Below are 18,944 nucleotides of genomic sequence, written 5' to 3' on the forward strand. Positions count from 1 at the left end.
TGTCATATATGACTGGATCTGCAAGAATCCCCATATGTTCGTGCAAGCCTAATTTTACAGTTGAATGCAAGGGGTCTGCAATTCTTGGAATCTCGTACAAGCTCTTTGAAATCTTGTCGAAATTGTCAATCTTAGTTGATTTTGAAATCTGAAATCTTGAAAAATTGCTGTAAAATTCTGTATATTTTATATATGTATATTTTTGTATCATGTGCTATGCCTTATACTGGTCCAGAACTCTTGTATGGCTTTGAAATCTGAAGTCTTCACTTGTAAAAGTTTCTGCTCTTCACTAGCAAAATGTATTGTACATTTCCAGTTACTAAGTGTCTCATGATCTAATTGTTCCAGATGCTACTAACTCTGAAATCTTGTTGAAACTTAAATCTTGCTTTGAAATCTTTGGAAAGTTAAAGGTTTGAAATCTTGCTTGGTAGAATGCAATAAACGCAATGGATGAAATATTTACGAAATCGGAAAAAATGTAATTTAAAGCACTTAATTGTTTCACAATGAAGGAAGGTGAAATGTCAAAAACCTTGGTAGCATCGTGATCCCCACAGCAAGAGGAGTTCCAAAATCTTTATTTTGTTTCAGTACTCCCAAGTAGATGGAGATATGAGCAGTAGTTTGCCTTGTATTGGACAAGCGGTTCATCTCATGTTTTTGCCTTCACCCTAGTCTTATCTTACCCAGCAATGGATTTGCCTGTTCATGGAGAACCTGATGGTGTAAATTTGATCTTGGTAGAGGACTGCATTCATAAGTTATGATTGTTTAATTAAGTGCCTGTAGTTTGTTTTCTGTACTGTCCCTGTACAAATTGATTTTTCTGTTGTTGCCACTTTGTAGCACTATAGCTTCAAAATTTCTTGGCTTCTAGAGCTGAAACTTTGGTTGACCATTCCTTTGGCTAGAAAATGGAATTTGAAAGATGTGCTAACATATGGGGTTCTTGCAGATCTGGTCACATATTATTCACACATGCATAGATGTTTTTATTTCTGTAATATTCTTACATAGGTAACCAAATTGACAACTGTCCAAGTGTGGTAGTTACTAATGACACCTGGAAGAATTCTTATGAACATTCAGATATAAAACTATACTGTTCTATTACAGCACAAGTTGAGGCCTCTATTCTAAAGTGGTGCTTTGTAGGAGCCAACAATAAGAGTTCATGTTGTATTTGTGACAATAACCAACTTGATATCCCTGGTGCTGGAAACTGTACTAATAAAGATTGGAAACTGACATCACATTATGGAGAAGGGTGCTCAAACAAATATGGCTGTTCTCTTACAGTGAACAATATATCAAGGAAGTATGATGGTGGAACATTTATAAGCAATTCAGATATAATAGGATTGTCAGAGAAATTTGACAAGAACTTCACTTTTGTCCATATTAATATAATATCAAATTCTTCTAGTAAAGAGACACATGGCTTTAATAAGATTTATTTTGAAGTTGCAGGATGTGGAATCTTCGTCGGGATTGTTGCTATTGTGGCTGTGGTCTGTGTAGTGAGTGTAGTGAAAAAACGTAGTGTAAAGACCAAATTCTGGAGTGGACGATACAGCGGTTATGAAGAAATTCAATCACCAGGTAATAAATACAGTTTTATTGTGAATTACTTTCCAACCACTTTGCTTACTTTATGTAATTTAAAACCTTCTTGCTGATTTAAGCCTGATGCATATGTTGTGGGCAGTTTTGGTGTTAGATATGATCTGAACTTTATGTGTAGTTGCAGCTAATAACATGGATGATGATGTTTCATCTCGTGATTTTGATAATTGTAAGTATCCAGTAATTCTGTTCCAATGCCTTGCACAGTGAAGGCCACAACTATTTAAATGTCTAGTCAGAGTTGGGGTAGTTACTTCAGAAAAGTAGCTAAATTACTTGTTACTTTTATCCCATGTGACTTAGTTAGTTACTTTTTAAAAGGTAACTAAGTACTTTAGTTATTAGTTGCTTTCATAATATAAATTATACTTGTTTGTTAGCTTTTGTAACATAATTTTGCCCGGATATGCTTAAACAAAGGAAGAAGAGAACTATATTATGTGCACTTTCTGATTCTACGACGAGTTGCAACTATTGTTACGTCTGTTACTGAAGCTGAGTCATGAAGAACAGTATGCAGAATGTGTCTATGTAATGTGGCTGTAGCATATATGACAAAAAGTGTTCTTGCTTTTAAGCATAATTACCTATAGTTATAAAGTAACTATTGTAACTAGTTACTATTGTAACTTAGTTACTTTTCAGCAGTTATTCCTAGTTGTAAGTTACTAGTTACAAAGCACGTATTGAGTTATTATAAAAATATTACTTTTTAAGTAAATAGTTACGTAACTTAGTTACAAAGTAGCTAGTTACCCCAACTCTACATCTAGTAGAGCATATTGTGCCATGTGGCCCAATTAGTTGATTATTTGCCGTGAACAAAACCTCAGATGCTGATAGCCTACAGCTTTCTTTTTAATCTTCTGAAGTCCCCATGTTGTATACAGCTGTATGTGACCTGTATAGTTAGCACCAACACAATACAGTGAAAACAATGATTGAAATTACGTTTGTTATAAAGGAAAAAATATGTACTATAGGTTTTAATGGCGTTGTTACTCATTTCAAATCTATAGTACAGTGCACAGAAAAAAGTAACAAAAAAGTTGCGAGAATTTGCGATTGTTCATGGAGTCTCTTAGGTTGCCAACAGATTTGTAAGGCTTTGTAAAAGGATCATGAAAAACTTAGCATGTACATAGATTGTGTGGTTTGGTGGGGTCATTAAACCGCACTTATAAAATCTCTGATAAGATTATGTTAGTGGTCATTTAATGCAGGCTGTTTGTCTGTTGCTAGGTTACCCATGACACCTTCAGGAGCAAAATCACAACCTTATATCAACAGCTTATAATTTACAGTCTGACTCAGTTAATAAATACAGCACAACAGACATTACATAATGATCGTAAAGCCTAGAAGTGACCAGCTTGCAAAGCCTTTCAATTACTAACCAAGATGTAGGAGTCATCGCAACTATACTTTATTACTTTTTTGTGTAGTGCACCATATACACCCTGTATATACCAGCTTGTTCACCTGTTCATGGAAAGTTAGATTATCCTTTTTTTGTTTCTGTAGCTGAAAGGGCTACAGAAACAAAACAGGATGGGATGGAATAGGGCATGCATGTTACAAGTGTTTGTTTATAATGTGGTAGACGTAAACAGTACTGTCGTTAATTATTCATTGAATCGCCTACATACTTGTATGCAGAAGTAAATACATGATTGTATAATTCCAAAGCTACTCATCATAATAGGCTGAAACTTTGGTAACCCATTCCTTGGACACTGTAGGTGATACTGATGCAATATGAGAAATAGTAAATCATGTGAACTACACAGGTTTTGCTGAAACAGTCACATAGAGTTTTGGTATAGCCTAGTGTTGTTATGTGTGGATTCACATTATATTGGTTGTTTATGTGTAGCTACAGGTGATAACAGAGATGATGTTTCATATCGCAACTTTCATAATTGTAAGTTTGATCTCTTTTAATGCATTATACAACAATGTACCACTCTGCGTGGGCAGTTCAAAGGCACCGCCAGTGCCATAATTTGTATATTGCACTGCTGCAGACCGCAGCGAGTGCATTATAACTTATAACGCACTGGTTGCGGTTTTGTAGACCACAACGAGTGCATTATAAGTTATAATGCACCGACCGCAGTGCAATATACAGATATTGCACTGGCTGCGGTTTTGTGCAGCATAGCACAAGTGCCGGTGGCGAAGACCACTACGACACCTCACCTAATAGGTGGAAAGACACTACACAGATCACTCGAATTCTTTTATAGCCTGACATGTAAAGGTCGATTGTGGGCCATAACGTCACCAATACGTATAATGTTTACAAGCAGCCAATGGCGATCGAAAAAGCCAACGCGGGTGGCCACAACTCTAGTCTACATATATATAAACGTACTTATACACCTTACTAGTCTGGTGCCATCTTAGCCCAGATTAAACTGTAGTCCACTTCGACAATGACTCAATAAAACAAATATATTCTAAATAATACTAACCTTTACGTTCGATTGTGGTAACCAGTTTTGTCATGCCACCAGATTCGAGTTTAGCCAGTGTGAATAGTAAGAATTAGACCAGTATCTTTTAGTAGTTAGGTTTTGTTTACTTAAACCATCTATTTAGCTGATTTTTTCGCTCGAGAGAATCACTATGGCGATTAGTATGGTGCTTAGTCTATATGGCACGCTGGCATGCTGAGCACTACATGATAGAGTGGAACAGCGAATGCAGGTTAGTGATATAATTATCCCATAGCGTACTAGCTTTCAATATCTCAGGTGGCTGTAGTACTGCAGGGGGAACGTCATCGCAACGTCAGGCTTGGTTACCCACAATTGATGTTAGAAACCTGGCCTTTATAAGTGTTGCAGCTGTCTTGTGAGACTCTCCCCACCTATTAGGTGAATGGTACATAACAGTTATACAACGTGCACTCGTGCTCTGCCTGTATAAACGCACTTGCCTTCGGGTTTTATTGTAGTTCAATTGAAAGCTGAGAAGTACCAAAAAATTAGCTGCATAGTAAATCACTAGTTATAAATGTATTGTACACACCATATCAGTGTAGCTATCCAGTTTAATTGTATACCTCTTAATGAGGGCTTGAATTGAATAAGTTGGTTCACATGATCTAGAGCAAACATGGCTCAACTACAAAGGGTGTAACTGTTGTATATGTAGTTTTGGTGTATGTTGTGTGTGATTCACATTCCATCTTGTACAGTTGCAGCTGATAACAGAGATCATGATGTTACATCTCGTGACTTTGATTATCGTAAGTATACATGTGGCTAGTTCGATAGTACTTCTGTTACAATGTATTTCATTTTACAAGCATTTACTGACATGTACTTTATTTATACATACGTAATTTTGTCATGTGGCCCAAGAAGTCCATCATTGGTGTAAATGTATATTTGCCTAGTTTAAATAACATTAGAAGAATTTTAAATTTGATTATGGAACATAGAATAAAAGTAGGGAAACAAGGGCACCTTAAGATATACTAGTGGACATTTAATCTGTATGGGTATGATATGGATTAAATGTCCACTGGTTTCCCTTCTTTTTTATGATCCCTTAAAATTTCTGATTTCTCCTTATACTTGTTTGTTGACTTTGTTTACTTTTGTGTAACGTTATTATGACACGTGAACCCATGCATACTACATTATAAGAAAGAATGGTGCCTGAATCAATGTTTTCATCTGAACGTGCATCCCAACCATCAATTACTGACTGGAGAGTGGAGTGGCCATTACACTTTGCTTTCAGCTATTTTCAGCTTGTTGCACAAATGAAGAACAGTAGGAGAAGTGCCTCTGCAATCAACCCAGTCACCAAGAAAAAAACAGACAATTTGCGCTCCCCAACTAACTCAAAAGTGGAAGTGGCCATTACGCTTCGCTTTCAACTATGTTCAGCCCCGTTACACAGCATTACAAATGAAGAACAATAAGAGAAGTGCCTCTCAATAAATCCAGTCTCCAGGGAAAATACACCTTTACAAACATAGGGAAGCGTTTGTGCTGCTGGGAATTGACACGTTGAGTTGTCAGCAAAAAGAAATGGGACACAAAGGAGGACAGAGGTAAGTCCATGATGCGTGTATATTATGTACTATGGTATGCCAAAAGGCACCTGTCAGGCTGAAGCTATGTCATACAGTGAAAAAATCAAACCTGTGTATTAAGTTACGCTTGTCTGAAGGCATTAGTCAGTCAGTCGGTCGGTTGGTCAGTCAGTCAGTCAGTCAGTCAGTCAGTCAGTCAGTCAGTCAGTCAGTCAGTCAGTCAGTCAGTCAGTCAGTCAGTCAGTCAGTCAAGCAGTAGAAAATTCCACTAAATTTATTGTTTTTAAATTTCATAGCAACTTTTTGGAAGTGTTTCAGATTATACTGAAGACACTTTTGGGTTTGGTTATATACCAAGGTGCCATGAAAGTATTTTTAGTGTGATATTTTTGGCCAGAAAAGCACAAACCTTTGTGATCCCTAATACATGTGACTGGGTCTGGGAAACCGGTCTTATCGCCCATAACAACAGATTTGATTTTTCACCATAGTACAAAGCTACATAAATAAACTATCAAATTTCATTGTCAAAATCAGCTAGGCTTGAGTGGCCTGCTTTTGCTGGCTGCTTTTCCCAAGCACAGTGGCAGTTTGTATGCACACCCTGGAGCCCTAATGAAGCTCTGGCCAGCCTGGGGATGGCTGTATGTGGCTGTAAAGCTCTGTGGTGTTGAATAAAGACCTGTGCTGTAAATTTCATTTCAGTTTTGAGACTTGAAATAACATGGCCTAATTCATCCCTACGCCTTCTTATTTAATTTTTTTAAACAGCCCCTTGCCCTCCGCTGCCACCCCTTTTGGAGCTCACCTGATAAAGTCAAATCCAGTTTTAAAATGGCAGGAAACTTAGCTGTTGGCTAATTGTATAGTGGTGCTCTTGAAGGTAAGGAATTGGTGTAATAAGTGTGAAAAATTGGTACACGTAGCTTCATCCCCATTGGTGAGCTACAACACACTGAAAACTTGAAACTGGAATTTCTCGATACTTTTAAATAGGCGATAAGACCAGTTTTCCCAGACTGGGTCTGTGTGATAATTTCATTCCCTCAGAGTTCAAAGTTGTCTTATCCTTATTCTTCCTTTTTGCTGCAAAACAGCTGTTAATCCATACTACTGCAGACCCTCAGCTATCCGAGTCTCATTTATCCGAAATTTGAAATGACTGTTCTATTAGAGTATTTTGAGTGCAGCTGTATGTTTTATTAGAGTGTTTCAATAGGACTCTGTATATAAATGTATGGGCTTCAGTTACCTGAACAATTCATGTACCTGAACACTTTTATCATTGCCTGATATCATTGAGGTCAGATAAGCGAGGGTCTATTTTAGACTTAATCTTGGCTATTCAATGTAAAGATATTTTTCAGTTGGAGTGTTCTCAGAATTAGAGTGAAAGTCAAAATAATTGTAAACATGGATAAGTGGCTATCTTATACACAATGTACATATTGCATCACTGTAGATGTTTTTGGCTCCCAATTTTCTTTGTATAACTTGACACCAACTCACTTCAGTTTTTACTGGCTTTTTGGCTAAGCCATTTCTGCTTGAACTAAACGCATGTACGTAATAACCAACCATTTACTGTAGATACCTTAAACTGTCAGGAAGTTCTTAAATCAGTTAACTGTATGGCATAGAACTATGTTAGATCAGCTAAATACTAAGGCTGAGCAATACTGCCATTTTAGTATCACGATCGATACTAAAGCCACTATTCATGATACTGAATAGTTCACGATACTTACAAACAAGTCAATCATAGCTGCTGCTACATAGTGTATTGCTCAGCATTCCTGCAGGAAGTCCTTATAGGTGATAGCAAACTAGCCACTATCGTCCTTGTTTACAGTAACAATTATTGTAACACATGATTTGAGGTTATGTTATGATGTTCACACCTCTCTGTAGGGGTGGGTGGACTTGGTCACTTACAAGGATTCTTAGCCAAGTACTATCTAACAAATGGATTTTTAATGACAGTAATGTACAGGCATGGTATCACAATAGTTAATAACAAAATATTGTGATATCGATACTTTCAAAATATTGCGATGTATCGCTAAAACGATAGTATCGCTCAGCCCTACTAAATATGCATTTACATAAATAGACAATCTAAACTTGATGAATGTTATGATTGTACGTATTACAACTATTGTACTATGTATTTTTATTTGTTGCAGGTAACTCACAAGGTGATTCTAGTAGCGTCCGTAATGTATAAAATTGTTTTAATGAACATTACAAAATTGTAGTAGTTTAATTTTACATGAAATTTTATACTTTATATACATAACTATGATATAACTAATCATAATGATTAATATGAATACATGCATGGAAGCTATACATTCTATATATGCAAAAGAATCCTATACTGGTATGCATATAGCTGCTGCTGCCACTGCTGCTACTACTGCTACAATATGCTTGCAAATAGGGCCTGAATTCATCGTAATATTGTAGTCTTTCAGTTTGCTTTCAGTCAATCAGATTGTTTCTGTAGCACGTTATGGTTTTAGTACTAACTTTATAGGTTATCAACAAGTCCAGATATGAGGTTGTCATGCAAGTTTTATAGACTGACATTTAGCTATACAATTCAGTACATACACATCGTACATCTAGTAGAGCGGCTAAGTAACCAATTTTAATGAAATCGTTCACCCTCCCAAAAATATATATATATTTTTTTCTGTGTAGGTTGTGTAAGGTCTACTTAATCATTTGAGATACGAAGCCACGTCAAAATTATTGCCTTAGGGCTTGTTTAGAAACTTTAAAATTAAATTATAAGCCAGTTTCTAACTGATAAGGAAACCATACAAGTGCATTCTTAATCAGTTTTTGCTTGAATAGCATGAATGTGTTTTAAATTTACAGAAAATCTAGCAATGTGGTAAAATAAACTTCTAATGGAGAGCCTAAAAAGTGCAGGTACAACCCAATAAAAATGATATAATTCCATATCTATGGCTTTGTATACCTTGACCCTCCGTGCTTCTTAACACTGCAAGTGACCTGGATGAGTGTAACACTTCCCTTGATCAGCTTTTAGATATGGCCATCCCTCACTGGTCTATGCATGCACAGATTCAAAGTTTCACCACAATTTACTATTTAGCACTTTATTGGCTACCTCAATACATTTACTATTGGTTTTATTTGTTAATTATAATTGTTCTTTGAACATGATATGATGGGTAATTTTAATGGCATATTATGTAAATATATGAGTAAATATTTACCAAAGAAGTTTGGTGTTCTAATCAAAAAGGTGAACGATTTTTTTTGCTTACCCGTTCTACTACTAGGAGCACTTATGTACATCAAGGGTAGGTTTGCAAACTCTATAGTGCAAGTAATTGTATTCCACACTTATTCCATGAGAATAGAAAGTTGTTTTAATGTAGGAAGTGGGGACAAGAAAGATGAATATTTGTAACCGGATTTGCGAAAAGATACCTTTTCACACATTTGACATACCAGCAAACAAACTTTCATATCAGCTGCCTCCTTGCATTGATTAACTTCCTTTGTATATCAAAATGTAGCCAATTAATGCAAGTTTAATCATGGAAAATTGTAAGCGAATGTAAGCACTGACACAAAAGTTATAAAGTTTCAAAGTTCAAAAAATGGGTAAAAGTTTATGTGTGAAAAAGGTACCTTTACAAATCCGGTCACATTTGCAGTTGTTATGCATTGTTGATACTAAATGAATTTGCATATTTTTTAGTGTTTTGAATGATTTCAACCTTGTAGTTTACGTGATTGATAATAGCAATAATAAAATTAGAGGCGGTGTCAGAGTGATATATGTTTCCCCGGGTAACGTGTTTCTCGCACACATATCCCTAGGGATCCGTGTTTCCCCGCACACATATCACTAGGGATCCGTGTTTCCCACCAAAAGCTGTCAGTGATAGCTCAGTGTAGTATGTGTTTCCCGTAGCGATTTTTAAAATATTTCACCACACACACATATCCCTAGGGATTCGTGTTTCCCCGCACGTATATCACCAGGGATCCGTGTTTCCCACTAAGATATAGCCATCGTGCAGTAACTCCAAGGTCCTATGGCTAGTTGCAAACAGTACGCGATCCAACCATTCAGTAGATATATTGCTATCTAGCTAATAGACACCCATGCATATTGCATGTATATAGCTATAGTTAGCTAACTAGCTATATAGCTACTATATACAAGCAACACAATAATTATACTAGCTAGCTATACTAATAATCAGAACTATAGTCATTTAAATAAACTTTGTTGCTCTTCTCTGGACCTGCTCAATAAGTGTGATGTCCTTGACAGGGGCAGATCTAGGATTTATAAAAGGGGGGCTAACTCAAGGTACTAATTTCTTTGGTAGAGGTGTGCAAAGCATGCTGGAACTATAGGGAGTCTGGAGGCATGCCTCCCCCCCCCCAGGAAATTTTGAAAAATAAATGCTAAAATACTGCAATTTGGAGACATTCCCACATAAAATTCATAATATTTTGATTATATATACTGCCTTTAGATTATAGGTATGGCTCTCTGAAGTATTTTGCTAATGGAAAAGTTTGGGTAGGTACAGACAACCAAGTACATGATGCACCCCTCTCACAATTGCACAACACTGAATAGGTGCATGTTAGAATAATAATGTTGAAAGTGGAAAATTTTGAAATTTGAACAATACAAGATTGAATCTGAGAGCATTTTCAATGGATGGAAATTATTGGAAATTATGCACCTGAATTAAGTATTGCCATACATATTAACTACACAAGTGGATGAATGAAGCCCTTTAAACAGACCAATGCACTTCAATTCATTGTATGTATAGGTGCAGGAAGATTTGAAAAAATTTCATAACAGAACCAACTACATGTTTCCAGTGAATGTTCTATTAGAGTAGTTAGCTGACTGCTCTATTAGAGTATCTCGATCTTGTACACCTCCAATGCTGATCCAGGTCCTTGTTGCATAAACTTTAGCATAAATCCACTGACAATACCTTGGAAAGATGTTTATAAGGTGGTTTTATGAGTATTTGTATTATTAGTGATCATATAATTATGCTAAGACAAATTTTATTATAATTCTCAGAATCATATTGATTAAGTAAAGCCTAAATATGAAGGGGGGCTTCAGCCCCCAAAGCCCCCCCTCCAGATCCGTCCCTGCTTGATATTCCAAATCACTGAACAGTATATAACTTGCGATCTCACTAAGGAAATATGCAAAGTTCTCTTGGTTGTCACTGTTTGATGATTGCTAAAGCTGCGATGGAGCAGTCCTAGCATTCTGTAGGTCTTAGGGATTATGTTTTTGTAGTGTTGATCCCAAGATAGGTCTGATGATATTATAATACCGAGATTTTTATGTCAACTATTTGTTAAAACCTGTGTGTCAGCTATTTTGTAATTAGTGATGACTTTTGCATTAATATAGGTGGACACTCTACGACAGATTAAGACATCTAAACATACCATCTTTACAACACCGTAGACGAAGGGGTGATTTGATATATTTGTACCAAATTCTCAAAGGCAGTTATGATATAGAAAATCATTTATTTACCCCATCCACTTCTACTGTAACAAGAGGTCACACAAGGAAATTATTCTAACATCACACTAATTTGTATACAAGATCTAATTTTTATAGTAACAGAGTAATCAATGACTGGAATTCATTACCCCAATCTATTGTTGATTCTTCCTCTGTCAATGATTTTAAAACACTACTGGACAGACACTACAGTAATTGCTTATTTGATTTTGTATAGTAATTAGAATAGCTAAGTACATAATAATTATTAATTTTGTTTATGGATGTACAGGCATAAGCCTTTATCCTTAAAATACAAATACAAATACACTCTTTTTTGGATTAAAGAACATAATATTATGATATCTCGTACTCCACAAAGTTGCTAAGTACAAATCATTTTGAAACAGTGAAATATCTCCAGGACTACAAACAGTATTATAAATCTTGGTGTCGTCAATGAATAGTAAAGTTTTACTGATGGTAACACAAGATGGTAAATCATTCATGTAAATAATGAAGAGTATAGGGGTCCCAAAATACTCCCTTGGGGAACCCCAGATAGAACCAGCAATGGGGTAGATAATGACTGACTGCATGCCAAAGCTGTAGCTACATTGATTAGTTATACATAGCTGCAATCACATGATTTACTCTATTAGCTAGAGATGGTATTTTATTGTATACATGTACTTGCAGGGGCATAGCCAGAACCCGGGCCACCCGGGCATCAATAATTTGAGATACTCTAATAGAGCAGTCAGATCAAGATATATCAGTCTCAGTATTCAGAGAAGCAGTGTAGCAAGCTATGTATGTAGTTATAAATAAGGAGGTGCAGTTGGTGGAGGGGAGATCAATGGCGTAGCTAAGAAGGGAAGGGGGAGGAGGGGTTTGGATGAACCCCCTTTCAGAAGCAGAATATTTTACAACAAAAAATCACAAGTCTTACAGCCCTGGAGCTCTCCGGTAGCTACTTGCACACTAGCGCTCCCCTGTACTACTCTTGAGAGTCGCATTGCATTAATGCTGAGCTATTGCAAATCATTCAGATCTTTTGTATCACATGATCAGTAGCGCATGTGATGCATGGTGGAAATGGCGAAAGTGTTGAGTGATTGAGGCAGACATATTACAAGGCAGCAGCTGCGATAAACTTGAGTGGTCGTGTTATACATGTGTCAGGTGAGCACAAACTGTGAATAGTTGATGTATATTTATCTGATGAACGGTTTGTTTATTTGTCACATGTTGCTGGCACGTGATGTCTCGAATACATTGGAGTACAAGCCAAGTCTGAAGTTACTGACCATCAACAGGAGGACTGACCGAGAATAATGTATGCCCTGAAAGAAGTATTGCCAACTAAGCGACTCGAGTGTGGAGGGTTCCCATGTGCTAGAAAATTTGAAGTTGGCTGCCTGAAAGTGGATTAAGTTAGTATTAGCTACAATAGGTTTATAGTTTCTATAAGCTGCATAAACAGCAGTGTGTAGGTTTTAGCTAGTTAGATGCACAGACACCTTTTAATGTTACTGCCTAAGGGCACATTTTGTGTATGCATCATTTTCGTTTAGACGTGGTCTAGGGGGAAACACCCAGGCCTTCCCCCACGAACATTACATTTTAATTTTTGGTCTTCAGCTAGTAGGCCCTGGTATCACCAAGTCTGGCTACGCCCCTGTGTACTTGTAGCTACTGTTTTATTAAACTGATGCTATAGCTACATAGCCAAATCACAGCACAGTTTAGCAGTTATAGCTAGTTGAATGCCAGTGAATGTCTTGATTTCCTCCATCAACATGTATAATTATATTATTAGTTGTAGCTATAGGTATGGCTAGCTATGATTATTAAAAGTGCATGCGCGCCTATGCTAACGCTACGTTGCGCATGACTATATAAAGGGGAAACTTATCACTGACTTGTAGGTCGCTAGCGAGTTAGTGATGTGTGCGGGGAAACACGGATCCCTAGTGATATGTGTGCGGGACACATGTTACCATAGGAGGGGAAAGCTTCGCGAATTGCACTCTACTATGTATACAGTGGCGTAGCTACACAGTAAAAACAAACTAGTGAACGTCACTACTAATGTCTGCCACAATACTCACTATTTTTGTGTAGTGACGTTCACTACTAATTTTGTAGTCTGAACGTCACTACATTGACCACCAAGTAGTGACGTTCACTGCAAAAAGGAGTGACGTTCACTACAAAAAGTAGTGAACGTCACTACTTAAAAGCAGTGACAAGGCCGGAGGAGACGGTCCGGTTGGTCAGGCCTGAGCCGGACCAATAATCTGGAGTTGAACCAACTAGCTGACCAGCTCGAACTACATTACAAAATTATCATGGGATCCTCACATCAATTACATCTGTAACAAGGCAAATTGACTCCTTGGATTCTTAAAAAGAAATCTCCACAATGCACCATCAGAAATTAAAGAACACGTCTACAAACAATTGCTCTTACCATCATTAGAATACTGCTCAACCATCTGGGACCTCTATCATCACACTAGTATTAGTAAACTAGAAATGATCCAACACTGCGCTGCTCGTTTCGTTTTGAACAAACCCTGGCACAGATCTAACCAAAACCATGATAGCATCACAGACATGTTAACCAGTCTTGAATGGCCTACACTTCAAAACAGAAGAACAATTGCTAGACTCACCTTCCTATTCAAGATTGTCAGGAACTTACTAGCAATACCTGATCATTGCTTACCGTCACCAACTCCAGTGTCCTCCACCCGTGCTCAACATCCTCTCAAGCTAACTCAATTGCAAACAAGAGTTGATGCGTACAAATACTCCTTCCTCCCTCGAACAATTATTCAATGGAACTCCCTTCAAATTCCTAACATCGACACAATAGATCTTGAAACATTTAAGAACGCTGTAAGTAATATAATATGTGTGATTGTACTGCTTATTAGCGTGTTGCCCCTAGTGGGCTTTGCTAATTAATAATAATACTCTCATGCAATCTTTGGACGATCACATCTACATGTAGCTACGTACATTTTACATGTTATTGAAAATGCATGACACGAGTAGTTACCTAGTTTCTCATCCTAACTAAAGCACAGAACTACACGTATAGTATCTCCAATTACCTTACAGTACAGCAGTCCATTCGTATCGTTTTGTACAGAAATGATTGTGGGTTCTACGTACAGTATCACGTGTGCTGACAGTTGGCATTTATCACGTGTAAGGCAGGTGCCTTCTTTGATTCTAAACCAGCACGCTTATATCACAATTCAATCTTCATAAAATAATGATTAGCATTCCTTGGCTTGTCTCTCTTGGCTTCCTTTACTGGGCGAAGGGCTGGCAGTGACAAACCAGATGCCTCATTCCTCGGCAAGAAGCTGCACACTCATACATTACATGGTGGCCATCTGGATGAGATGTTGAGTAGAAATCACTCCTCTTCAACTACCCACTCGTCCTGTCGAGATACTCTCAGTCTCACCCACATCGCGCCATTTTCGAATGCTGATTGGTCTCGTGACTGTCCACCAGTACATTTACGTGACGATCCGTTCACTTCATACAAACCAGTATAGTAGTATACAGCTGTGTAGCATTTTATTGTAGCTGTTTGAATTCACTGTATAGTAATTATATCCTAGCTAAAGGGGGCCATGCTGCATGGGTTCCCTGTGAAATTTGGGGGGAAAGTTGCAATTTGCTAGCTAGTTGTTTTAGCTACTTTAATATTTAGCATCAATTTTAAATTTTAAGGCATTTTCAAACCTTTAAATTGCAAAAATTCTGCAGCTCCTGGGGGTTGCACCCCCTTGAACTTCTAATTGCTACTGATATAACTAAATGAACCATACAGCAAGTTTCATGCTGTGTCCCCTATAATATGTCAGGTCTACAATTATACATAGTATAGAAAGTCTGAAGAACAACAGATAGACCTGAGCATATTTATATAGCTAGCTAGCGGTGAAATATCACTAAAATTGCATATCTGAATGTCTAATTTTCAAAAATTTCCTATGGGGGCATGCCCCCAGACCCCCCTAGAATGCTCGGTGCTTCACACTTTGCAGAGTGTGCTTCGCACACTGTGCAACAGCTCCTCTCTCAGTGGCATGTATACAGTAACAGTTTCAACATTATAGTCAATGGCCTGACCAACTCAATTTTCCCTCTGGCCCTGAGTGAGTAGCTATTGTGGCAGAGCAATTCACTACTAAATTTTTACAGTGTACCATTGAGGCAGCTGCCTCGGTAAAAAAAAAGCTCAACAATTCAGGCTGAGCACTGAGCAGGCCTGAGTTTTGGCACCTTGAATATTCTACTCAAATGTTACTATACAGCATTACTGTACCACACACAATAGAGTCTATGGCTGTAGCACTAAGTAGGCCGGAGCCCATGGTGACATAGTCCTGGACCACTTTTCAGCTACTTGAATTTGTATGCGGAAAAAGATCGAGATACTCTAATAGAGCAGTCATCGTAATATACTCTAATAGAGCATTCAGTGTAAATTATAGCAAGTGCTCTTACACTGCTTGGTCTAAATCATTTACATTGTTAATTGTCTTTTCAAAAGTGTTCCAATGAATCAACTGCATGGCATTGCATTGAGCCCATTGATCATGCATGTATATCATGAAAATAGCCATTTCAAAGCATATATTTCAAAAATTTCCTTAAGGGAGCATGCCCCCAGACTCCCTAGCTTGACATACTTAGCACATGTAGTTGATTATTTCATGAAACAGATATCTCTGACTTAAATATCATATCGGATCAAATAAAAAGTATAGTGTGCATGACTATGACCTCTGTTGCAGTCCATGGATGGCCTGACCACTCAAAACATCTCCAGAGTAAGTCAGTTTTTTTTTGTGTTGAGTACAATTAAACTAGTCTAATAATTGAAGCATGGTATACTGTTGCATTAACTAAGCTGGAGCATAACATGTAGAAAAATACTCAGAGTCTTCTGAAACAGTTTCTTCCATCCAACCAGAGAATCAACCTACAAATGCTGTACCACCCATGCTTGCATAGGCGGATCTAGGAGGCGCTGTCAGGGGGGGCCAAGGAGGGGCAAGAAGTTTTAGTGTACAAAAGTGTTTATTCCACTAAGAGGAATTTATTTATTTATTTATTTATTTAAACTTTATGGTAGAAAACTACCAAGGGTCTGCTGGTAACTTGTACCATGCAGCAGCCTAACAAGACTTACGTACATACATACACTTTAATTAAACCGATTAGTTAGCTACAAAAATTCAGGAATCTTGTGGGATAGTCAGTTAGCTACTGAAGAGTCCATTGGAATGAGCTGATGAGACTGAGATAGGACAAAAGTTGAATTTATAACTTGGCCATGAAGTTTCTTGTGTACAAAAATTTTGTTGCTTCGAATTTTGATGACCTTGCGATCAATACTGTTTTGAATCAATGACCATCTTTCTTTTAGAAGAAGAGACTCAACAAGCCTGTCAGCTTGAGACATATCTGGTTTTATTCTAATGGTTTTTGGCAGAGATCTTGCTTTTAACAACAGCGCTGATGCATCAATGGATCGGTTGAGTTTGACAAGTAGTGGACGAGGTTGCTTCAATTGCTCATGGTATTTTCCAAGTCTTACAAGGTCACGAATGGATAAAGGACTAATACTGTTTTCTCCTTTAGTGATGATGGATGTGACTTTGTCTAGATCATGATTGAGTCGTTCGTTCTTTGGAGTCCCTTTGCTGCATTCATCTATACCATAGACAACTAAATTGTAGTACACAAGTTATATTCAGTTGCATAACTTTATTCAGTATGGCTGGATGAATGATAGACAAACAGTTTTAAGACTGTATATAGTTAGAGAAAATTTATTAGACCTCCTAGGTTTGAATTGGGAGCAGTTTTGATAACATTTAGCTAATGAAGTGTATGCTTGCAATGCATATAAAGATTAGTTAGCTTATTTGAGATAAAACCTGTTTGATGGTAAAGTGTACTAAATCTAAAATAAGGCGCAGCTAGTATTGTTATAAGGACATTCATAGGCGGCGGAAAGGGGGGGGCTAGGGGGCTAAAGCCCCCCCTAGGTCTGCTGAGGGGGGGCTTAGCCCCCCTCAGAATGAAATTATCTTTCTTGGAGTGGGGCTGAAAACCGTGACAAAGATCGAAATACTCTAATAGAGCAGTCACTCTAATAAAGTAGTCAGTGTGTAGCGAGCTATGTAAGGATTTTTATGTAGTTTATCAGCTAGAAATGGTAGCTGGTGAGGTGGAAAGCTCTTGTGAGTTGGTTGTGACCTTTTTTTTTTTTTTTTGGTCTCACCTTACCAAACTATAGAAATAAGTCTGGGTCAGCTCAGCAGAGCCCCCCTCATATCAACTACTTCCTCCGCCACTGAATTGACATTATAGAATTGTGACTGTTCTATTAGAGTAGTGACTGCTCTATTAGAGTATCTCGATCTTAGCACAAAAATTCAAACTTATTTGCCTCACTTTCTTCACAATGTACAGTATAACTGTAAAATGCATTTATAACTCATGTCTTCTATTTGCACATTGGCTTTCTATACTTTTGAATGCAGTGCCGGAGAATGCATGATTCCAGTTTCTGTATCAATATGGTACTGTAAGTCCAAGGGGGGCAAGAGAAGGGCCAAGGGGGGCACAGCACCCCTTGGCCCCCCTTCAGATCCGCCTATGGCTTGAAACTGTTTGCGAATCAGTTGAGTCACAAGCACACCCTCTCAATTACGTCAATGTATAACTTACTTTGCCTCGGTAAAATTTTTTTTCTGGCTACGCCACTGGTATACCGGCGTAAAAGTTTCGCGATGTTGATTTTGCATACTAATTTATTACTGTACAAATACAAGCATGTAGAAACTTTTTTTTTTTTTTTTTTTTTTTTTTAAGAAAGAAGAACCTGCCCAACCGGCATAAAAGTTTCGCGATAGCTACTGCAATCGAAATTCGCGAAACTTTTCCTACGCGTAACTTTCCCCGCCTACGGTACCCGGGGAAACATATATCACTGTGACAGCGGTGGGGTAAAAAGGGATGTGGGCGGGGATGAGAAACAATTAATCAAGTTTGGTTGGCCGCCTTACAAATAGCTATATATAAATCAGTATGCATATTTTCATAATGCACTTGTCAATTTCATGCCCCACCCCCCACTCCCGGGGAATACAGGGGATTTGACAAATCGTGGTGTCAAATTCCCCACTACTGGGGCAAAATCGGCTGACAAATCTCCACTATGTCCCCACCCCCATAGTAGGGGATTTGACAACACCTCAAGGATGACTAAGCGCATAATATTATTTCATGCATGCGACTAGTAATAAACCTGCCCTGTAGCTAGTAAAATTATAGCAAGTGCGATTTTATTGTTTAGAAATGCAACTACCTAAAATCGGTCAGTGAATTGGACAACTGTCAATTGCCCGAGGGGTGGGGACGAGAAGCAATGTCAAATCCCCACCTGGAGTGTGGGGACGCCCGGGGGTGGGGGGTGGGGCATGAAATTGACAAGTGCATAAGTTTCTTGGTCTGGCATAAAGTTAGTAGCTATTTTAATCAGAAGTGTGTCTGGCTCCTCCACAAGGTGAGGGATGGAAGGAGGGGGGGCATTTGCCCCAAATACTGGATCCACCATTGATAACGATTCACAGAACAGAATAATTATATTGGCAATCACGTGTG

The 18,944-nt window shown here is 37.9% G+C and overlaps 1 protein-coding gene and 1 long non-coding RNA gene across 3 annotated transcripts in view; one reads left to right on the forward strand and one right to left on the reverse strand.

The window, feature by feature from the left end:
• LOC136257494 (uncharacterized) overlaps positions 1-8,006 on the forward strand; it is a 23,113-nt gene extending 15,107 nt beyond the window's left edge. Inside the window, exons 5-9 of the mRNA XM_066050711.1 lie at positions 1,024-1,608; positions 1,751-1,801; positions 3,509-3,556; positions 4,838-4,888; positions 7,873-8,006. Of these exons, the coding sequence (XP_065906783.1) occupies positions 1,024-1,608; positions 1,751-1,801; positions 3,509-3,556; positions 4,838-4,888; positions 7,873-7,913 (776 nt within the window). The 3' untranslated portion in view covers positions 7,914-8,006. The remainder of the gene's footprint in view (positions 1-1,023; positions 1,609-1,750; positions 1,802-3,508; positions 3,557-4,837; positions 4,889-7,872) is intronic.
• LOC136257496 (uncharacterized) lies at positions 2,107-14,862 on the reverse strand. 2 transcript variants are annotated; one of them, XR_010702033.1, is made up of 3 exons: positions 14,360-14,862; positions 13,711-14,100; positions 2,107-2,533 (listed from the first exon to the last, which is right to left on the reverse strand). It is a non-coding gene; the product is annotated as an uncharacterized lncRNA (long non-coding RNA). The 2 variants fall into 2 exon arrangements; XR_010702032.1 differs by having other exon boundaries at positions 13,711-14,139.
• Between the last annotated feature and the right edge of the window lie 4,082 nt (positions 14,863-18,944).

This window comes from Dysidea avara, chromosome 6, assembly GCF_963678975.1.
Source record: "Dysidea avara chromosome 6, odDysAvar1.4, whole genome shotgun sequence".
NCBI classification, from domain to species: Eukaryota; Metazoa; Porifera; class Demospongiae; order Dictyoceratida; family Dysideidae; genus Dysidea; species Dysidea avara.